Below are 23,686 nucleotides of genomic sequence, written 5' to 3'. Positions count from 1 at the left end.
ATTAAGTACCTTTAGGAACATCTCAGTGCAGGCGGGTGGGAGGGAGGCATGACATGGGAAGCTGAAGAAACAGAAAATGGCATTTTGGGAAACTTAAGAACATGCATCTTATCTGTGCAAGGAGCTCTCTAACCAGGACAGCAGAGAGTGGGAGTGGGGTCTGCTGCCAGGATCTCCCTTCCAGAAGGGTTGCTGCCCCTCTGGGGGAGTGCAGTCCTCAGGCAGAGGGCTTCCTGGCCCCAGTTCCCACCTCTCCCCCCACCACTCCACCCCAGTTTCCACCCTAGTTCCCACCCCTCCTGGCCACCCTCCTGCAGTGACTGGTTGGCAGGGGTTGAGTGGCACAGCCCTTATTAACCGGATGAGGACTAGGGGCAGTGCTCGTGATAGAGCCCCTCCCAGATTGGTCAAGACTCCACCAGGCCTGCCTGGCCACTGGACTTTCTCCTCTGCCAACCCCTGCTTCCTCCTGCCTCTCGTGGCTCAACGCTCTCCACGGTTTGCACCTGGACCTCAGCTTCTGCTCTGTTCCCAGAGACCCCAACCTGCAACAGGCTCCCTCAAAAGCTCCTGTTTTTTTCTACTAAATTCAGACAGAAAATAAGGACAAATCATATGCTTATAAAAATACATTGTTTCAGAAGAAAGCAACAGATGAACAGACTGTTGGAGCTAATGAAAATCTTGTCTTTGGAAATCTGTTTGTCAGTTTTGTGGACTGGGGGATAAATTTTTCCCAGATGCTCTCTGGTAGGAAGCAAAAGGTTGGATCCTGTATTCGTTTTCTAGGCCTGCCCTACAAAAGAAACACAATCTGGGTGGTCTGAATCCACAGAAATGTGTTCTCTTGTTCTGGAGGCTAGAAGTCCACCACCAAGGTGTGAATGGGGCCAAGCTCCATCTCCAGGCTTCTGTGATTTTGCTGGTGGTCCTCCGTGTTTCTGGCGTGTGGCTGCATTATTTCAATCTCTGCTTCCATCTTCCCTCTGTCTGTCTGCACATGACCTCTGTGAGTGTCTGTATCTCTTCTCCTTTCTTTATAAATATGGGTAAGGTTAAGGGACAGGTGACGCTGGATAGAGAGAGACAGGTAGGGGGTTGAGTCACCAGGCTCACAGAAATCCCAGGTGTGGAGACATTATAGACAGGATATTAACCAGAGAGAAGGGGACATAAAAAAATCCTTCTTGTTTGTTCTAAATATAGATGAGATATTTTTATAATATTTACAAACACACCTCATTACTCTTAAGCATTATAGATAAGATATTTACCAAGTTCCCCGGTCAGTTTTCTATGAAAGATCGACCAAAAAAGCCCTCTGCGGCAACCCATTCAGGATCCCTCTCGCTCTAGAGAGCCCATTTTTTCTGTTTTCACCTTGCCTTAATAAACTTTCACTTCACTTTGCCCTTTTGTCTGTGAGATGCATTCATCAACTCCGTGAGACAACATAACACAAACATCAGTTATATTGGATTAAGGGCCGACCCTATTCCCACAGGAGTAGGAGTAGCTTAACTGCAACTGGGAAGACCCTATTTCTAAATAAGGTCATATTCACAGGTCCCAAAAGTTATGACTTCATCTCTTGTGGGAATTATAAAGAAGAAATTCCTCCTGTGTGTTTCTTCTCTGCTCTCAATGCTTCTGGCCGCCAAGAAAGTGAGGGTAGGGGCCTCAGGTGTTCCCATACCACACAATTCTGCAACACTGGCTGTGTGTCCTACAATTCGATTCAGTCCTGACACCATCTAACTGGAGTTAGCATCAAATCTCACAGATTAAGGGCTCAGTCCCACAAGACCGCACCCCCCACCCCACCACGCACACACATACTTCAGACACCAATTCCAAGTCCAGGTTGTCACCTGTGCTTCTGACCAACTGATTTTATATCAAGAGATTCCCACATCCTTCTCCTTGGATTCAAACGATTTGCTAGAACATCTCACAGAACTCAGGGAAACATTTTACTTACTAGATTGCTGGTTTATTATAAAAGGATATAACACAAGAATAGCCAGATGGAAGAAATGCATAGGGCAAAGTATGTGGGAGGGGTGCAGAGCTTCAATGCCCCTCCAAGCAGTCCTCTTTCCTAGCATCTCCTTGTGTTCACCAACCCAAATCTCTCTGGATCTAGTCCTTTTGGGTTTTTATGGAGGCTCCATTACACACACGCCGATGATAAAATCATTGGCCATAGGTGACTGAACTCAGGGGAGACTGTGGGAGTGGCAGGGGGGCAGGTATTGAAAATTCAAGCCCTCTAGGTATCCTGACAACCAGCCTTCATCCTTACAGTTTTCCCAGAGCCACCTCATTAATACACATTCAAGTGTGGTTGAAAGGAGTTTGCTTTTGAACAACCAGCCACCCTTTTTGCTCTAATCACTTGGGAAATTCTAAGGGTTTTAGGAGTTCTGTGCCAGGAACAGGGCCAGGGACCAAACATCATATTTTTTATTATAAATCACAAAATCACAGAGACTAAATTCAATCCATGACACATTGTGTCTTAGGCTAGTGGACTGAAGCCTGTTAAAGCCTGATAATATTGAACCATAGCAGTAACGCTGACAATAACACTCATGGGAATGATTCCTACCATCCCCATCCAACCTGCCTGATTCCTTGGAAGTGGCTTGAAACAGCAACATGTTGGAGGTCATTAGAGAAGAGAGGTGGAGTGAGGTGATTCTGAGATGTGAGAATAGATAGAAGGTCATGTGGCCTCTGGAAATCAAGGAGGCTCTACTGCAGGGGAGGAGGTGGGCAGATGTTTGGGAGACAGCACAATACTTAGTACAGGTCTCCTGCACATGACATCGTATCATGACCCTGGATTGGACTCCTTAGTCAGGAGCTTTGGCTGAAGTGCAGGCTGGCAGCGGAGGGACACTGTGGACATCCAAGGACAATTATAGTCCAAGGCAGGACCTCTACAGTGCTGGTGGCCACAGCTCTAGGAGCCAGCTGGGAGACAGAAGTGTAAGGGGTGGTGGAAGATAAGCTAAGGATGGGGAAGCAGCCATGCAGTCAAAGGCAGGCATATCCAGATAGCTATATTCTCATTAAATACAAATATGGGCAAATTTAACCAAAAAGGAGTTCCTTGAACCAAAAAGGTCTCTGCCAATATATGATAAAATTATTTGTTAAGAGGTTTTGAAGTACATCACTGCTACAAAGCTGGGATTGTCCAAGCTGAAAAACTTTTGATAAAATAATCCAGCCCTTGAGGCAGTTAAGAGGGTATTGCGGGCGCCCAGACGAATGTGTGTACCCACACTGTACATAGAATTTTTATAGCTTATCTGTGGATAGAAAATAGCTGAAAATATTTGTAGCAACTTGTCCCCTTCTTCAGAAAGAGCTGAAGCTAATTAGAATTTCCATTTTGTTTGGCTCCCTGACCTCTCTATTGGCTTGTAAGCCATTAGGTGATGTTCTAGCCATTTGTTTGGGATACAGGAGTTGTTTTGCATTGACTTTGCAAAAAAAAACATCCAACATGGTGTCAAAACACGTTACAGTTATTAGGCAATTTAATACAATGTCATTGCTTTTCTTAGTGGCCAATGGCTCTGTCTATGAAAAACAAAGCTCTTGCCTTTGATTTAGTATTTTGGGATGCATTAGTGATGCATTATTAATGTAGTGAGGAGGTTCCTATTTTTAGGCCTGGTTAAATTAGGAATAGAAGAGGGCAGCCATATAGGCAAAATTTAGTATGTGGAATTAAAATGTACATAGCTGGGATAATTTGAAGAGTTGACTATGAATCTGTGCTTGATGGTTTTCGCTTGAAACGTATAAGACTGCTAACTCTGGGAAACGAACTAGGGGTGGTAGAAGGGGAGGAGGGCGGGGGGTGGGAGTGAATGGGTGACGGGCACTGGGGGTTATTCTGTATGTTAGTAAATTGAACACCAATAAAAAATAAATTAAAAAAAAAGATAATTGGGGACCCCTGAGTGGCTCAGCGGTTGACCGTCTGCCTTCGACCCAGGATGTAATCCTGGGGTCCTCTGATCGAGTCCCACATCGGGCTCCATGCATGGAGCCTGCTTCTCCCTCTGCCTGTGTCTCTGCCTCTCTCTCTCTCTTTCTCTCTCTCTCTGTGTGTGTGTGTCTCATGAATAAATAAATAAAATCTTAAAAAAAAAGAAATCTACAAGATAATTGGTCAAAACATACATCTTTTTAAAAGAATATCCTCCTTATACTGCTAGTTTAACTTTTGTGAGATAAAATAAAATTGCCTCTGAGTCTTTGAACAAAGAGGAAAAAGTATAACAACTACTCATGATTTAGTTGGGGCCCAAATCCAGTTAGTTAGGCTCCGCCAAATGTTGAAAGGAAATGCCTCCTTCATTAGATACAATAACATAAAGAGGTTGTGGCTAATTAGAATATGTAGCATGTATCAAACTTTTCTAAGTGCTCGCAAAGAGCAAGACACAGTTAAAAATGGATTTAAAAATCTCCTTCCTTGGGGATCCCTGCGTGGCGCAGCGGTTTGGCGCCTGCCTTTGGCCCAGGGCGCGATCCTGGAGACCCGGGATCGAATCCCACGTCGGGCTCCCGGTGCATGGAGCCTGCTTCTCCCTCTGCCTGTGTCTCTGCCTCTCTCTCGCGCTCTCTCTCTCTGTGACTATCATAAATAAATAAAAATTAAAAAAAAAACAACTCCTTCCTTAACAGTCTAATTGGACTTACGAGATAAAAAGATAGGCAAGGATAAAGCTCTGTGCCATTAAAACATATGGAAAATGAGTTCTGTGATAACATAATGGTAATTCTGGGCCTATTCCAAATTACCAAAACCTATCATAAGTCACATTTTTGACTTATCGACCAATCTCAAGTGCAATTTGGGAGGAAAGAAGGTAAATTGGAAGTTAAAAATAATTCTGGAAATCTACCTGGCTTGGATGAAAATCTGGAGGTGGAGTCATGATACTTCCTGTGAAACCTACCTGAATAAATGTTAACTATAACTTGACCCTAAGCTTGTCTTCATTGTTGGAAAAGATTGGGGTTATTCTTTATTAGTAGAGAAGTCAACATGGAACTGCATGAATCACATTTTTCCTTGACTGAGGAGAAAAACGGGTAAGAATGGGGAGAAAGAAATAGAAGCAAGCAAGGAATATTGGTGGGTGGGCCCAGTGGTGTTGGGGAGGAAATAAATGCACACAAAAGCATGGCTCCTACAGCTCTGGAGGTGGAAGGTGCCCCTGAGATCACCTGCCCTGTGGACTTCTGCTGTGTGCAGGGAGATCCAAAGCACTGAAGATCTTCCTCAGAGACAGAGGCAGGGAATAAAGGAGTAGCCTAACGGGTGGGGCTCAGGGCACCCCACACCCTCTACAACCAATCAGGGGTCCATCTGATTATTATATTTGGGTCCTGCATAAGATTTTGTATGAAAAAAGCCTCTACGGTATGGCATAGCAATATTTAAAAATCATTGGTGTTGGAGTCCCCTTGCATGCACTCCTGTTCCAGGAGCAGAATTTAGGAGAAGAGACAGCTGCAGAATTACGAGAAGAAGTATGGATGCTTGATATCTAGTCTCACCTATACATGCATTTTTCCCCCCAGCAAATATTTACAAAGCACCTACTAAGTAGCAGCCACCGTCCTTCGGCAATATTCCAGGCCAAATGACCCACATAGCAACCTGAAAATGGATACCGTTTTACCTCTCAGCCGGAGGGGAATGATTTGATAGGTTTGTATATAACAACTTTGTAAATAGAATTATTAAGAAACCTGAGCTTCCTTTCCCATCCATATTATAGAACTAGATTTGGGCATCTGAATGATGAGAAAAGCTAGCCATTTGTAATTTTAGTTCAAAAGATACTTGCTGTGTTCCAAAAATTGGTGGGAGGATAGCTGCAAGGAGGAGTAAAAGCTGGTGCAGTGGGAACTGATGGCTTGGGCCCTGAGGAAGCAGAGGAAAAGAAAACCTAGTGCTTGGAACTCTGTCCCTTGCTTGTTAGAAAGAGCACAGTGAAGTCTGCAGGGGAAGCTACAGGCAGGCCCAGCATGAGAGCAGAGGCGGCTTTGGAGCTCATAGGATACAAGTGGCCATGGACTGATATTCTCCAGAACATTCTAGTGTATTCCAGCATTCTGTGGCTTGTATCCTCATGGCAAGATCTCAGGGTACACCTGAGGTTCTGAATCTCACTGTTTTAGAAAGCTGATTCAATTCCTGGCTTCTGAATGGTCTTTTCTATGGAATGTTGACCAAGAGAGGAATATTCTCTTTACCTCCCTCTGAAGTAAACTCCTATTTACTTGGGATGTTGGAAGAAGGGTGAACGACTCATCCAGGTTTGCCCAGGACTTTTCTGGCTTTAGGACTGGAAGTCCTGTGTCCGGGAAACACCTTCATTCTCAGGCAATCTGAGATGACTAGTCACCCTAAGGAAATAAGAGCCAAGTGAATAGACCAGGTATTTCAGGAATAAACCATTGCAGAAATTAGAGGCTTAAAACCACTTTCATTTTGTTTACTTACCACGCTGCACTCTGCTGGGATCAGCTGGGCGGTTCTTCTGCTGGTCTTACTGATGATCCTGTGGCTGCATTCAGGCAGTGGGTCAGTTGGAGGCTGGGGTTCCCCCTTTCTGCCGTGGCCTCTGCAAGGGACTTTTCACGTCAGGGTAGCTGAACCTCTACATGGTGGCACCAGGCTGCCCCGAGTGCCAAACCTGCGTAGCTTCTTAAGGCTTAGGGCTGCAACTGGCACAATGTACTTCCACTCTATCTTATTGGCAAAGGTCAGTCACAATGCTACTGTAGTATCAAGGGGAGGGGACTTCCCAAGGAGTGAATACTAAGGGGTAGTTCATGGGGTGGGGGGACGGCTACGGCTGTGACAATCTACTACAGAGGCAGAGAGATGCTCACTTGGATTCACAGGTTTCAGGTGCCTGATTGACCTCTGACTGACCTCTGACCTGCTTGCTGGGCCACCTGCCTTACTGCTTCACACTCTCAGACCTGAATACGAATAGCTTCCCCATTGGTCAGCGTCTTCAAGAGCTCTGGGTAAGGTGTACCACCCAGTTATCCCTATTTTTCTACTTCTGGTCAGTGCACTGAGCATGGCGAATCCCTGTTAGGGTCACCAGAAGGTTTGCCCAGAAAAACAGGTTAAGAGGCCTGGGTCTGAAGTGAGGCAATAAAGGACCTGATTCTGCCACGGGACACTTCTGGGCAAGTAAGTGTCCATGCCAGGGTATCTGATCCGGGTAGGACCGCACAGGCCACCAAGCACGGCATCTTGCTTAAAGGGACTGATCCCTTCTCAACACGCAACCTCCCTACCTCGGAGCCCACATCTCCTCTCCAAGTCTGAACAGATGTGCGCACTGCTTCCCTCTCTCCTGCAGCTCTAAGCCCTGAACTGACTTGGTGCCCCCGCCCCCGCCCCCGCCCCTCTCCCCCCAGCTTTCCTCCCTGGGCTGTGAGCCTCCAGGGCACAGGGCAGAGGCCTGGCTTTCTGGAACACACAGGTGGGGAGGGGTGCACTCTCTAGACCAGCCCCCCCATCAGAACACCTCCAATCTTGGCTTCCCCATTCCCATCCCATCTTTCCCTGCCTCTTTTCCCTTTTTCTTTTTCTTTCTTCCTTTTTTTTTTTTTTTTTTTTTTTTTGCTGGAAAGAATGGGGCTCCTCTCCGCTCCCCCAACACAAACTCGCCTCCAAGGAGCCTCGGGACTGCCCCAGGGCCCTGGGACCGCTGCAAGGTCCTGTCCACTCTCGCCTCCCGACCTCCTCTAGCCCCACTGCGTGCACCCCCTGGGCCTTCTGACTTCTGGCTCCCTCTGTCTCATTTCCTCGATGCCCCGCTGGGTATCACGGCCAGGCCCCGCGCCTCCCGCCTCCGCTCTGTCGCTTTAAGTGGGTCCCAGCGCTGCGCCCCTCCCTCACCCCTGCCCCCGCTCCCCCTCCTCCCCTCCCCTCCTCTCCTGCTCCTCCTCCTCCTCTCCCGCTCCTCCTCCTCCTCCCCTGCTCCTCCTCCTCCTCTCCCGCTCCTCCTCCTCCTCTCCCCTCCTCCTCCTCCTCTCCCGCCGCTCCTCCTCCTCCCCTCCTGCTCCTCCTCCTCCTCTCCCGCTCCTCCTCCTCCCCTCCTCTCCTGCTCCTCCTCCTCCTCTCCCTTCCCCTCCTCTCCCGCTCCTCCTCCTCTCCCCTCCCCTCCTCTCCTGCTCCTCCTCCTCCTCCTCCTCCTCTCCCCTCCCCTCCTCTCCCGCTCCTCCTCCTCCTCTCCCGCTCCTCCTCCTCCTCCTCTCCCGCTCCTCCTCCTCCTCTCCCGCTGCTCCTCCTCCTCCGCTCCCGCTCCTCCTCCTCCGCTCCTCCTCCTCCACCTCCTCCTCTCCCGCTCGCCCTCGCCGCCGCCTGCCCTCCGCCCGCTCCGCCGCCCGCCGCCGGGACCCGCAGCCATGGCCGACATCAAGACGGGCATCTTCGCCAAGAACGTGCAGAAGCGACTCAACCGCGCGCAGGAAAAGGTCAGCGCGGGCGGGGGCGGCGGGGCCGGGCCGGGGATGGGGGCGGCGGGGCCGGGCCGGGGCGGGGGAGCATCCGGGCGCGCGGTCCTCCGGGTGGTCCTGGTGGTCCGGGTCCTCCGGGTCCTCCGAGCCCCCCGGTCCCCGCTCTCCCGGGCGGCGGCGGCAGGTGCGGAGGGAGGCTCGCCCGCCGCCCCGAGCCCAGCGCATCCCGCCGGCGGCCCGCAGCCCCGGGACCCCGCGGCCGTCCTCCTCCGGGGCTTCCTGGGGGACCGGGCGCCGCAGCAGCGACGCGGGCAGCGCGGGAGCCGCCCCCAGACCTGGACGGATGGGGGGGGTGGGGGTGGGGGTGGGGGTGGGGGTAGGGGGTAGCGGGGGCATCGCGGAAGGCAGGGGCCCCGCTGCGGTCGCCGCCGGCCGGTGAATCCTGGAGTTCAAAATAGAGCTCTGGTGCACACTTCTTTTTCTGCTGGTTGTGTGTGGTTCTCTCTCTCTCTCTCTCTCTCTCTCTTTTTTTTTTTTTTGAATCTCAGTGTGTGTCCCTTTTGACGCCACTGTCCTCTGGAAGGTCAAGAATACGTGTGACCCGAACCTAACAGTTCTTCTCTGCACATTTCTGCACAAAGGAGGGCGTTCTATTGCATTAAAAAAAAAAAAAAATCCACGTTGCACGTACAGGTTGGGTTCCCTAGTGTTTTACAAGCTCCTCAGCAAATTGGCCCCTCAGTAATTTATGTTTCTCTCCCAGAGAGGGGCACAGATGAATCCCGGGTCTATACTCCAAGCACAGCCCTGGGCAGTGGGGATGCGGGGCCAGGCTCTGGGCTTGCGGGGCGCCCTGAAGCCTGCTGCTCCTCAGGACTTTGCGGCCGCCGAGCTCTTCATTTGTGTCTCCACTGAAGGACATTCCTGTTGTAGCTTGAGCATCGTACTTGGAAGTGAACCCTGGCTAATTGAGCCCCTGGCTTGTGTCAGCTGAGCGGGGCTCTCCTTCATGTGGCAGCGTTTTCCGTCCCCGGGATTCTGGGTGTTTGGTGTTTTCCTCTTTTACTGGAAGTCAGGTTTGCCGCGTTGCTCAAAACCACAGTGAATTTCCTTCTTCAGGCCCCGGCTCAGGCTGCTCCCCAGTTCCCATACACCTGGAAGGACTGAGAAGGGGGCCCTGGTCCCCTTGCCTGTCCCCAGGCCCACAGGCTCTGTGGCTGCGGCTAGTCCCTCCCTCCACACATGCACACTCTCCATGCAGTAAGAGGATTGTATTTCTTTTAATATCTACCCAAGCTCATCCTGAACCAACGTGATCCTCCTCCCGCCGCTCCTTCGGCAGCTGAGTTAGCAAGGCTTCCTGGCCTCTTCCAGTCCCTGCTTACTTGTCCCCAAAGTAGCTAGGAACCGTGGGGGATCCCAGCCCGGTTTTGTCATCATTTTTCCATACTTCATTTTACCCACTTGTAGGTATTTCTCCCCACCTCTTCACTTCCAGGTGATTTTTTGAATCTTTGGTCTGACGCTTTTTATTGGATTCATTTTCCATCTGTGAAGGAATTTAGTGATAGAGTCTGTCTTTCCCCATATTAAATGATTGCTTCATCTAGGTCACCAGCTGTTAATATGCCAAAAATAAATGAAAAGAAAATGTAATCTGTCTTACAGAGCATTCAAGCCCTTACGAATTATTGAAAACTCACTTTGTCACTCTTAAGGTCAAGTGTGTATTGTGATTGTGGTTGTGGAGGGTGGTTACTTTTCCAGGGGAGTGGAGGTTTAAGGGAGGCTAGCACAGGGCTTCAAGTGTCCTGTTTTCTTCCCCGGGGACAGTTGCTGATGAAGAATGCCTGCTGCACCATGTTTAGGGGGTCAAGACCCGGAAAGGCTGAGAGTATGGGTTTTACTGGTGGGTACGCTCTTGCCCTTTTCCTGAGACTCTGCAGCACAAGGGAAAGGGCATATGGGAATCCAGGTCAGGTAGCCCAGCCAAGCCCAAACAGAAGCTACTGAAGAGTGGGAAACATAGTAAGTTGCTGTTGCAGGCATTAGACATATCCACCCAGTGATTCCTTCCTTTTGCATCTTTGGATGGTGCCTCTTCTCTGATGCACAGAGTTCCACTGCGATATCTGTATGCCACATGTGTTCTTGAGCCCTTGACTCATTTTTACAGTCACATTTTCTCAAAAGAGAGTCTACTACGCCCTTGACTTTCTCATCATCTGTGCTATACCCAACAGTTGGATGCATTTTGGCTCCAAATGCATGACCGAAGCTACTTTTAGAGGTGTCTTATTTTTTTTTTATAAATTTAAAATCCATTTTTTTTCTTATTGAAGGTCTGTGAAGGTTCAGTGGAGAAAGAGTGAAATATATATAAGCAAGAAAAAAGCTACCCACAAAAGTAGGATAATCATAATTACTACCCAGAAATTTCACAGTCATTTGCTGTATATTCTAGTAGATCTTTTCCCTATGTACATGTATATATTTATACAGCAAAACAGTCTCATACCTATAGTTTTTTAGCTGTTTATTTCACAGTAGTGATGTTACATGATTATTAATAGTCACGAACATACTTGAGTATGTACATATTTTCTGTCAACATTTTAAATGACTGAACAGTATGGGAATCCGTGGATTTTAATGAATCTCCTGTTTTTTTGGACATTCAGTTTCTAATGTTTCTGTATATAAATACAAATATGTGGGAAAGAAACCTTGTAGGGAAAATGTTTGCGTACCCTGAAGTATTTCCTTAGATAAATCACTAGAATTATTATGTCAAAGGTATGCTTATTTTTCTTATAGCTAGATTGCCTTTCAGAATGATTTTTATCAATTAACATTCTCACCAGGTGTATGTGACACTTGCCAACACTGGATAATAAAATTTAGAATGATCTTTAGCTATGTTATTGGAAAAAAAATTAGTTCCTATTTATTTCATTTGTTTGGTTATTAAAAACCAAACACTTTTGTATTCCCTTTTTTGTTTTTCATTTGTGAATTGTGTATTTATATTTTTGTCCATTTTGTATAGCATCTCCACCCTTTCTGTGTAAGGGCAAAAAGTATTAGTTCTAAAGGTTCCAAATATGGTTTCTTCCTTTTCTATTTACTTTTTTTCTGATGAGTGTTTTTTCTGCCATAGAGAATGTTTATGTTTATATTATGTTTATGTTTCAGGTATATCTGCTTAAACCTGTCAATTGGTTTTGTATGGCTTCTCTTAGGTGTTGAATTAATCAGGGCCCTGTCACTTGTAAATATCAGAAAAGTCAATTCAAACTGGTTTAAAGAAAAAGGGGAATATAATTACTAAAAATAAAAGCATGGCTCTTGCACATAAATGAGATTTTTCAAATATAAATATGTATTTGTATTAACTATAAATATTCTTATACATAGGTGTATATATAAATGTATGCATTTGGGTGCATTACATATATTAACTAATTAAATTCTATGAGGTAGATACTATTGCTGTCTCTGTTTTAAAGATGAGGAAGGGGTTCAGTGACACGCCCAAGGTCATACAGTTAGCAAGTAGCAAAGGAGAAGTTTGAACCCAAGCAGTCCAGTGTGCTTTCCCATTACATGATACTACCTCTTATAATTAATGAAAAAGACAGGGGTAGACAGACTTCAGACCTATTAGAACCTGGAGTTAAACCACAGACATCAGGGCTCACATGCCTTTATCTCTGCTGTCCATTCTATCAGCCTCATTCTTGGGCATGTTCTTCTCTCTTAGTGGCAAAATGGTTGTCAGCAGCTAGACAAGAGCATGGTTTTTCCTTCAGCATTTACAGAGAACTCAGTATAGCTCTCATTGGCCTAAATTGGGTCCTGTGCTTCTCCCTGGGAGGAAAAAAATCTCTCTGGCCAAGGACCAGGACCACATAAGTTGGATTGGGCCAGAGTCACAAACTACTACTGAAGCTGGGATGGAGATGTTCCCCCTGGACCATATGGACTGCGGACGGAGAAGGAAGGAAAGTCAGAATATAGAAGGGAGAATGAATATTGCACTGACAAAATAAAAAATATCCACTAAGGGGCACCTGGGTGACTCAGTTGGTTAAGCATCTGACTTTGGTTCAGATCATGATCTCAAGGTCCTGGGATGGAGCCCGTGGCTCTGTGCTCAGCAGGGGAGTCTGCTTGTTCCTCTCTCTCTCCCTCTGCCCCTCCCCCCAGTCGTCCTCTTTCCATTTCTCTTAAATAAATCAATTAAATCCTGAAAAAAGAATCCACTGAGGCATACTTACAAAAGTCTGTGTTTATATAAATAATTATATATCTAATAGTGTATAATATAGTATTTATTTTAAAGACTTCCTAACAAATTAATATATGCAGCTTAAAAAATCTAATATAATAAAATAATGTAATGTAAAGGGCTTATTATGAAAAGTAGTAGGCCTCTGTCCTCTTCCCTCAACCTCCAGTCTTGTTTCCCTAGAAGTAGCTATTATTAACCAGAACATCTAAAATATGCTTATATAACTACTTCTTGATTTTTTCTTATTTAGTGAAGATAGGCAAAGATTTAGTTGTCTTACATTCATCTCTTCTACATCTTCAAGTCATAGATTATAGCAAAGATTGTTGATTGCTGAGGATTATATTTTTAAAAATTAAGTTATAATTTCTATTGAATAAATGATATAAATCTTAAGTATTCCACTTCATGAATTTTTATGTTTATGGATATCTGCATGGTTATCACCCAGATCAAGTTACAGGGCATTTCTATCATATCATATACCTGTCATCCCTCAGCCTTCTCCAGTTTTTTGTCCTTTTAAATTCCTTTACTGTCATTTCCCTAATAAGCATCTTTCCATGTACTTATTGGTAACTTTTATACCTTCCTTTGTGAAGTGTCAAAGTGTTTTGCCTATGTTTTTTTTTTTTTTTTTTTTTTTTTTTTATTCGGGTTCCTGGTCATTTTATTATTGATTTGAAGAACTTATTTATGTATTCAGGATATGAATCTAGTCAAATACACATTTTGCAAGGATTTTCTCTCAGAAAGTAGTTTCCCTTTTTTGCTATCTTAATGGTGCCCTAGGATAAACTGAATTTTTAAATTTTTACGAAGTTTTATCTGAGGGTTAAGTTTTTCCTTTGGCTTTTTGTTTTCCCTGGAGTTAATTGCTTTTTCTTATTTGTTTATTTTTCTATGAACTATTTAGAATTATTGTTCTTACTTCATCAGATCTGTCAATGCCCATCAATAGTATTGTCAAGGGCTCAATATATAAAATAATGTCATTGTTGTTTTTTTCAACTGAAGGGCCCCACTGATCCACTAATGATCCCTCCTCTGTTTTTGTCCTTGTATGCTCATACCTTTTTTATTCTTTTACTATCATTTAGGTGGGTTTTTAGAGGAGATGGAAATAAACACAGTCGGTCTGTTTATCCATAAGCCTTTTTTAATTTAATATTTAATCCCCCTGAGATTTATATTTTTGTTCATCTTCTTCCTTTTGTGCAATTCAGTGAGATTTATTTGGTCTTAACCATCCTTGACTTCTGTGCAGTATTTAAATTGGAAACTTTAAACATTTTTAAACATCTAAATGTTTTTTAACTCTTGTGAGCAAGGAAACTTTTGGTATAATATGAACCTCTTTAGGCATTGTTTTTGTTTCTTTGTGTTTTGTTTTAGTAAGAGAGTTACACTAATTTTTAAAAAATATTTTATTTATTTATTTGAGAGAGGGAGGGAGAGAGAGAACAGATGGGGAAAGGGACAAAGAGGGAGAAGCAGGCTCCCCACTGAGCAGAGAGCCCAACATGGGGCTCAGCCTCAGAACCCTAGGATCATGACTTGGGCTGAAGGCAGACACTTAAACAACTGAGCCACCCAGACGCCCCTAATTAAATTTTTTTTTTAAGATTTTAAAATTTATTTGAGAGAGAGAGAGAATGAGAGCAAGTGCACACATGATGGGGAAGGGGAGAGGAAGAGGGAGAGAGAATCTTAAGCAGACTTCACACTGAGCACAGAGCTGGACTATGAGCTGGGTCTCATGACCCTGAGATCACGACCTGAGCCAAAACCAAGGGTTAGATGCTTACCCAACTATGCCACCCCTGCACCCCTACACTATTTAGATTCTAAAAAGTGTCCAGTTTGATATTCTTTGTGCCAGTTTACCTGCCCCAAATGAAAATTTCATAAATCTTAGATGCAATGTTTTTTCATGTACTATATCTTCCCAACTAAGTTGAAGGTGTTTGAGGACAAGGACTTCTTGTGAATTGTACATATTTGGTGATAATGTATTGATTTGACTTTCTGTGTTCTTGCTTGTTTATATTGCACCCCTGCAAAGCATCCTTCCACATTATTCTTTCTCTCTCTTTTGTGAAATTATCATGAGTATTTCACTATATATCACTGACATTTTCTCTGTCATCTTGTAAAGGCAGTAGATCCTTTATAAAGGATAAATTTTTATCCTTTATAAAATAAATAAATAAATTATTATTTATAATAAATTATTCTTACAGGTTCTGTACATGGTAAGAACTCCAATATTGGGTTGAAGTGAACTAACTTGTCATTTTTATAAGTCAAAAGTCAAATACTGGTAGAGTCACATGGTTCAACCCTATATCGATTGTGTGATATGGCAAGAAAAAGTTGTTTCCTTGCATATACCTAATTATGTAACATTTATGGGTTTAAAAAAAATATGTTGCCTTGCTGATATCTGCAGTTAGATTTGTTCTCAAAGAGAAACATTTTGATGGTGTTTCTGTGTGTATGTGCTTGTGTGCATGTGTGTATATATGTTAAATGTAAATAGAGTAGGAGAAGGAAGACCCCTCTCTGCCCAAGAACTTCTTTCCATGGGACCCAGGGCCCTGGCCATAGAAGAGTAGCTTTTATGATCATATTTACATCTGAAGAGAATTTGGAGACTGAGTTTCTGAGGCAATCCAGGGTTCCCTCTTTCAAATTTATCTGAAAACTTTCTCATAGCCCGCTTTTGCATTGTACAAGCTTCTACCTTCCCTTCTACTAAGATCATTTTTTGTCTGGGTGTATTAAAAACTGCCATAATGGGCAGCCCTGGTGGCTCAGCGGTTTAGTGCCGCCTTCAGCCCAGGGCCTGATTCTGGAGACCCAGGATCGAGTCCTGCGTCCGGCTCCCTGTGAGGAGCCTGCTTTTCCTTCTGCTGGTGTCTCTGCCTCTCTCTCTCTCTCTCTCTCTCTCTCTGTGTGTGTGTCTCTTATGAATAAATAAATAAAAAATCTTAAAAAAAATAAAAACTGCCATATTAAAAGTAACGCTTAGGAGGACATTCTTGATAGAGTAAGGCTTCCTTTCTTTCTTTCTTTCTTTTTTTTTTTTTACATACATTCAAATACTCATGCATCTTTCTTTCTCCAGGAATTAATACAATAGGGAATCAAAATTACAGGAACTCAGATTTTAACATCAGTAAAGGCTACCAATCTCCTTTACAGGATAACATCTTGTATGTGTGGTGTCTGTATGTGTGAGATTCAGGAGTCATACTTTAGATGTCAGCTTGTCTATGGACCAATACAACTTAAAATACCTGAGATACTTGCATAAATAATAGGGTGTAAAATGAGGTTCCATTTCCTTGAATATTCAAATTAAATGATTTGAACATCCCATCCGATACATGATAAGTATCTTTAACTCCTCTTTGGGGTTCCTCTCTTGTGATAAGTTCAGCAACCCTATGGGGAGTCCCCTCTCTCTAAAGGAGTCCATGGTTTTTACTCTGGCCTTGTGGAAAATGGTCCCAAAAGGGTGTCTAGCATTCAGATGTCATTTTCATTTTCTGGGTGAGCACTGCAGTGATCAAAGAACACAGCACTCTCACTATTGGTTCCCACAGAAAGGACAGGGACAGGAAGCCTTTCTTTCTAGGTTATCTTCAGCTATGGTCATTCTGTGCTGCAGCATGCCTGACTCCAAATATAGGAAGGCTTTATCATTTCCAAATACATCTGCATATATATACACATAGCTCCCCTGCTCTAATATTTCCCATGATGCCAGGGTTCCTAAGTCAGGAAAGATTTGATAACATCAAACAATGATTATCCATTCTATGCCACTGCACTCTATTCCATTTCTAAGAAAATGCTTGTGAGAGCATATCAAATTGATCTCAAGACTACAGTTTGAAAATACTATCCTAGAGGACATCCAGCATCTTTTTCTATATGTTGACTTTCTTTTGGGTCACTTCAGTCCATTCAGGAATGGGTGGATGGGAGTATGTGTGTGTGTGTGTGTGTGTATCTATGATTAAGTTTCAATTTTTTTTTAAAGATTTTATTTCTAAGTAATCTCTACAGCCAAGATGAAGCTTGAATTCACAATCCTAAGGTCAAGAGTTGCATACTCCACCAACTAGGCCAGATACCCCTGTTTTCCTCGCTTTGTAAAATCTGAAGATTTTCACCTTACTGTTCAAACATAATTTTAATTTTTTAAAAGCCATTTCTAGGGGCTGTCTGAGTAGAACTTCTAAGGAAATAAGGGCCTGTGGGCTTCTATGAGGGGAATAACAGATGTAAAGATTTCTTGTGTTGCAGATATAATTTTCCAGGTAGTTTCAATAATGCCTAACATTTATTTATGTAATGAAAATGCGTCACAGAGTTCAAAAATTTACTCATGAAAGAATATAGTAAGACTATATACACAGCATTATGCAAAATTAAAGTGATAGTGTTCTCAATTTCTTGAGAACATTTCCATGGGCCAACTTTTAATATAGAAATGCTGGAACCTCACTTTTATTGATTCAAAATCTAAATTTAAGTGTAGTATTTAAGTAGATACATTTCTTGAATACATATTGAGCAAATCTCTTATTAGGAATGGTGTTGGATGAAGCCATGAGTAATATTGTAGTTTTGAAATATTCTCTATGCTGTAGGCATATATCAATTTTGATTACTCTGAAGCAACTTAGGACAGATATACAAAAAAATCAAAGAACCACCATTTTGATCATTTTACCTTATTCTCATATAGTTATTTAGTTGAAAGTTTAGTTCATATGTGGGAAGACCCTGAATATATCTATGCTATATTTTTTTGTATAAGTACCTGTAATAATTTAATAAAATACACATGGGCCCATGCATAAATGTACTCTTGTTTTGGCACCTAATAGTGAATAAAGGCTAAACTTATTCTAAAAGTTATGTATTCTATTGTGAGGTCAGTTTGGTAGAATTCATTCATTCTTGCAGTTATTTATTCAGAATCTAATGTGTGAAAGACACTTTCTAGATACTTGTGATACAGTAATCAATGAAGCCCTCCTGATTGAGCATATTGACCAGCAGGAGTTGGTAGAGAGATAAAGCTTTGAACGTAATAATAACCACATGGTTATTAATGAAAAATCATAATTAAAAATTCTGTGAGGAGAAAGTTTTTTTTAAGATTTATTATTTATTTATTAATGAGAGACAGAGAGAGAGGGGCAGAGACATAGGCAGAGGGAGAAGCAGGCTCCATGTGAGGAGCCTGATGTGGGATTTGATCCCAGGACCCCAGGATCAGGACCTGAGCCAAAGACAGGTGCTCAACCACTGAGTCACACAGGCACCCCAGAAAGAAAGTTTCTTATGTAAGTGGAGAACTCACCTAGAGTAAGAGGATTGGACACACCTTCCCGAAGAAGGTAGGTGTTAAGCTAAGATCGAAAGGATGTGTTGCAATATTCAGGCAAGAGGAATGGGATAAGGGTTTAGTGACTATAAAAGTCAGGGAACATTCCATAGAAATATGGAATAAGAACAGCAGAGACAGAAGTAAGAGCGAGCTGTGGAAGATAGAAACCATTATCAACTCATAACATTGGCCTTATGAATGATCCTCTTCTACCATTTGCATACTCAGTGAAGTAAAGTGGACCTTAATTGGGATGGTTCTGTTGTAGTAGCAATCCCAATTTTATGTGATCAGGTTTTTACCCTCACATGTTGAAGGGTTCTTGTGGGGCGAAGTTCCTCCTTGACCCAGAGGCAGGACACTGGTTCAGAGCCGACTTGCCCTCTGGATTATACATACCTACATAGGTCATACATAGTTATCCAAAGATCCTTCTGTACAACAGCAGTAAACTTACCCAGTCTGCTTTCATGGATTTGTAGGGTCTCTTATCTCAAACCATCAGAAATTCAAAATAAATATGAAAGCCCTTAAATATTAGACATCTATGAAGATTAGTTTGTCTTTAAAACAAAGGATTTGATGGCATTTGGATATCCAACATTTAATGAGCAAGAAAGAGAGAACATGCATGGTTGAGGCTGGTGCCAAGTTGACTTAATTATATTGTGGGCATTGACTTGATTATTTTGCAGGCAGTGGTCTTGAAGTTAGGAATAATCTACTTGATGTGATTTGCAGCTTGGAAAGAATCAAATTTGAAAGAGAATCTTTTGTGGCAGGCTTTCTTTTCCTCTACCTAGTAATGGTTGCTAACAGTTGCATAGCATAGATAGTCCAAGTCATGGAAGGATCTCCCATTTTGTGGTCACACAGCCTAGAACTGTATGATACCTTTCACACACTATTATTCCTCAATATTTGAGACATCTGTTACAAGAAATTTTACTGTGTATTTATCTAGCAAAATATCAGTTTCCTGCCTGTTCTCTCTTCAGTGGGTTCTTCTCTGCATCTCTAGGAAATGATATCCAAACATTTTCCTCCCACCCCTCTAGGAAATGCACATGGCTGTGGAGACCACGAGCACACTAAAACAGTGGGTTAGGATAGGAGAGGGCTTATCCTGGGGACCTGTATTGGTCCCTACTTGCTCCTGTTATGTGTAGAGAATTAATTCTAGAAATCAAGTCCCTCTAGTCCACTATTCTCTCCAAAAATAGTCAGGAATATTTGGGGAAGGAGTGAGGTAAAATGCAGATTCCTGGGCCTAGTTACAGACTTAACCAGAATCTCTTCAGGAAGATTTAGTAATGTCCATTACTAATAAGTTCCTCGGTTAATTCAAAGGTTCAATGAAGTTTGCAAAGCACATTGCTTGCTTGCTTGCTTGCTTGCTTGCTTGATTTATTTATTTATTTATTTAATTTATTTTTAGCACATTGCTTTAGAGAAAGGGGTTTGGTTGAGATTTTATGGTGAATTATGATCTCCTAGGTTCACTTCAGGGTTATAATATGGTGAGTAAGCCTCCTACTGCTCAGTGACTATAAATTTGTCTCCAGTGTAGTGAAGAGAGAAGTGTGAAAAGCAGTATCTCTATGGAATGCTTAAAACTAACCTTATATTTAAAATAGCTTACTTAAATTTCAGAGAGATCAATCAGTTTGAAATATTGGAAATGTTTCTCTCAAGGGACCAATGTCTTCCTTGTTAGGAATGTTGTATAGCATGAAAGGTTGGATTCTATGTAATCTGATTCTGTAAAAAACATAATTTTAGAGTGATGTTAGTTAATGCATCAATCATAAAAAATGGAAATGCCTCAGAAACTTGCAGCATAGTTTTGGTAGGTGACTGAGAAGATATTTATTTGTGATTACATTGATTTCATCTGTTTGTCATGGGGTCTCTAGTAATTGAGATTGCTTAAGTGCCTAGTAGAGAGTGTAGTCAAAACTCAGAGGATATTTATTTATTTATTTATTTATTTATTTAAAGATTTTTATTTATTTATTCATGAGAGACACAGAAAGAGAGAGAGGCAGAGACACAGGCAGAGGGAGAAGCAGGCTCCATGCAGGGAGCCCAACGTGGGACTCGATCCCAGGTCTCCAGGATCACACCCTGGGCTGAAGGCGGCGCTAAACTGCTGAGCCATCTGGGCTGCCCAAGGATGATTTTAGTCTCCTATGGAAGAAGACCATTCGATTCCAAGTTTAATTTTTAAAAATATTCTGTTAAGGATTTATGTGTCTATATTCTTAATGGATATTTTTTATGGTTTCTTTTTTTGTGATTACTTTGTCTGGTTTTTGTATCTGAGTAATAATGGCTTCAAAGAATGAAATGGAAAGTGGCTCCTCTCTGTCTCTTTTGAAAGGGTTTGTGAAGGATTGATGTTAATTCTTTTAATATTTGCAGAATTCACCAGTGAAGCAATCCAGGTTTTGTTGTTGTTGTTGTTGTTTTACATTTATGGTAATTGTAGTCTACTGCTGTTGAATAAAGTATTCTACAGATGTGTGTTAGGACTCCTCAGTCTATAGTAACATTCAAATCTTGTATTTTCATATTGGTTTTCTGTCTAGTTGTTCTACCAAGTGTTGAAAATCAGGTATTGGGAGTTTCTTATTGGTTTTCTGTCTAGTTGTTCTACCAAGTGTTGAAAATAAGGTATTGGGAGACCTCAACTATTATTTTTGAATTTTGTGTTCTTCAATTCTGTCAGTTTTGTTTTATTTCTTTTGGTGTACTTTCATTAGGTGCATAAATATTTCTACTCATATTTTCTTCATGAATTGACTTTTTTTGTCATTATAAAATGTTCTTCATTGTATTTAATAAATTTTTTTTCTTAAAGCCTGTTTTCTCTGATATTATAGACACTCTGGCTCTCTTTTGGTTACTGTTTGCATGGTATATTTTTTCCATTCTCATACTTTCAACCTATTTATGTCTTTGAATCTAAATTGTGTCTCTTGCAGACAGTTTGTAGTTTGCTATTTTTTAATACATTCTGCTAATCTCTGCCTCTGACCTGTATTGTTTAATTCATTTACGTTTAATGTAATTGCTGATAAAGTGGAATTATGTCAAGTATATTTCAATAATGATAATAATAATAATAATAATAACAGTAACAAAATGAATATGCCTAGAAGAAAAAAAGATTAGCCCAGTCACTGTGATTGTTTCAACATGAATATGTGGCACATGCCTCCTTATTCCTTATTACACACATTTAAAATAATTATTTTGATCTAGTATTTAAAGGATAAATTTCTTAAATTAATTTGGTCTTCAAGTCACTGTACTTGCCTTTCTCCATTTGTCCCTTGCACAACAGCTAGAGGTTAGTATATATACCTAGGTAAATGAAGAGAGACTCTTTATTGGAGGTGACAAAGAAGTCTACACTAATCCCCAGAGGACATTAGATGGGACCCTTTGGAGCACATGAATAAAGCACCTTCTTTGGGGTAACATAGTAACTTTGCTGACTCTCCTGTCATCACTAAAGACCCTGCTTCCTCAAGTTGAAATAGACTATTTGTATGCAACTATGTGTATGTGTGCACGTGTGGTCTTTTAGGAAACTTAGAATAAGGTATGGCATGCATGTATTAAGTTGCAAAAATCTCAAGTGTACAGCTTTATAAAATTTTACATACATATGTAAAATAAAATGTGTGACTGCCACACAGATGAAATGAAGAGCATTTCTAGAATCAGTAAGCTCCTTCATGCCTCTTCCAAGTCAATACTTCCTCTCTCTGCTCACCTCCTCTTACTAGGGAGCTACTATTCTGATTCTACTCCTGTTGGTGAGTTTCACCTCATCTTTATATATTTTTAAAAGATTTTATTTACTTATTTTAGAGAGAGAGAGCGCACAACCATGAGCTGGGGGAGGAGCAAAGGGAGAAGGAGAAGCAGACTGCCTGCTGAGCAGGGAGCCCAATGTGGGGCTCGATCCCAGGACTCTGGGATCACGACCTGAGCTAAAGGCAGATGCTTAATTAACTGAGCCACCCAGGTGGTCTTTATATTTATATAAATGGAATCATACTGTGTGTACCCTTTTGAGCCTTACTTTTTTCACTTTTCATAATATATATAAGATTCATACATGTTGCCATGTGTAGGAGTTCATTCTCTTTATCCATAAATAGCATTATACTGCATAGTATCTCACAATGTATACATCCTCCAGTTGACAGCCATTTGTTTTTCTTTCTAGTATTTGGCACTTATGAGTAAGGCTGCTGTTCATATTTTTTTACACTTTTTACACGCCTTTTGGTGGTCAAAACCACTACTTTCTTTTGGGTTAATACCTAGGAGTAGAATTACTGATTCATCAGGGTAGGCATTATTAGGTTTAGGGGATAATAACAAATAGTTTTCCAAAGTAGTACACTGAATTCACACTCCCATCAGCAGTTGTGAGAGTTTAGAAAGCCTGTGTATTTAAATCATAAATTTCGTGTTACAAATGGAGCTGTGTTTGCTCACTGCTATACCAGCATAGGTTTATATTGCTTGATGAAAAAATGATTTTATCTTTAAAATTTTAGACATAGTGGGGCACCTGGGTAGCTCAGTGATTGAGCGTCTGCCTTTGGCTCAGATTGTGATCCCAGGATCCTGGGACTGAGTTCCACATCGGGCTCCCTGCAGGGAGCCTACTTCTCCTTCTACTTCTGTTTCTGCTTCTGACTTTGTGTCTCTCATGAACAAATAAATAAAATCTTAAAAAAAAAGATTTTATACATAATCATAGGAACATTTCTCAAGAACTTGTCAATATTTAAGTTAGGTGCTGGTGGAATGATCACCATTTTTAACTCACAGTACAGTTCACATGTGCAGAGGAAATGTACAGATGGTGTCTGTGTAGTTAGGGTGTGGGGCCAGAGATGGTGGTACAAATAGTGCCATGGTGGCAAGGGTTCTGTAGTGTGCTATGCTCCACCTCTTGTCCTCTGGAAACAGTGTCTCTGGCTCACAAGTGGCTTTCTCTGCAGGTGTATGTGGTCCAGTAACTTATGATCTTCCTCTCTGGACCAAGTGAGGCCCATTGGCATGCTCCACCTGACTCAGCCTCATCTTGGTTTCTCTTGGCAGTATACATGCGTCTGCCATCTGGCTGGACTGCCTTTGGGGTCAGATCCCTAGCCACGTGGCTACTGCCACAGTAACCGGCCTCTCTTCCAATCTGGCGAGTTTCCTGGCCACACTTCCAAGGAACTGTGTGTTCAGCACATGAGTGTCAAGGGCAGGTTGGGGAATTTAAACTTCAGGGTCTTTTGAAAAAACAACAACAACAGAAACTTCAGGATTTTCTTTACCTGGTTGCATAGTGTCACTGCAGTGATGTAGCTGTGCCCGTGGTTGGTGAGAAGGGCTGTCCGAGAAGTGATCTTTATGGAGTGCTCAGGGGGTGTTGAGGGCCAAAG

At 42.4% G+C, this 23,686-nt stretch overlaps 1 protein-coding gene and 1 long non-coding RNA gene across 5 annotated transcripts in view; one reads left to right on the top strand and one right to left on the bottom strand.

Moving 5' to 3' along the window:
* Window positions 1-313: 313 nt before the first annotated feature.
* On the bottom strand, window positions 314-7,431 carry LOC144293485 (uncharacterized). The gene is made up of 3 exons (XR_013360708.1): window positions 6,542-7,431; window positions 6,292-6,444; window positions 314-1,072 (listed from the first exon to the last, which is right to left on the bottom strand). It is a non-coding gene; the product is annotated as an uncharacterized LOC144293485 (long non-coding RNA).
* An 893-nt stretch (window positions 7,432-8,324) lies between these two features.
* Window positions 8,325-23,686, top strand: part of AMPH (amphiphysin) — a 212,028-nt gene continuing 196,666 nt past the window's right edge. For 2 of the 4 annotated variants that reach the window (XM_077864092.1, XM_077864093.1), the window contains exon 1: window positions 8,326-8,538. In XM_077864092.1, the coding sequence (XP_077720218.1) occupies window positions 8,470-8,538 (69 nt within the window). In that variant the 5' untranslated portion in view covers window positions 8,326-8,469. Of the gene's footprint in view, window positions 8,539-23,686 lie in introns of all 4 variants that reach the window. The other 2 variants (XM_077864094.1, XM_077864091.1) reach the window with 2 other exon arrangements.

This window comes from Canis aureus, chromosome 21 (assembly GCF_053574225.1).
Source record: "Canis aureus isolate CA01 chromosome 21, VMU_Caureus_v.1.0, whole genome shotgun sequence".
Classification (NCBI taxonomy): domain Eukaryota; kingdom Metazoa; phylum Chordata; class Mammalia; order Carnivora; family Canidae; genus Canis; species Canis aureus.
Note: the sequence above shows the minus strand (reverse complement) of the source record. Positions and strands in the feature narration are given on the sequence as shown.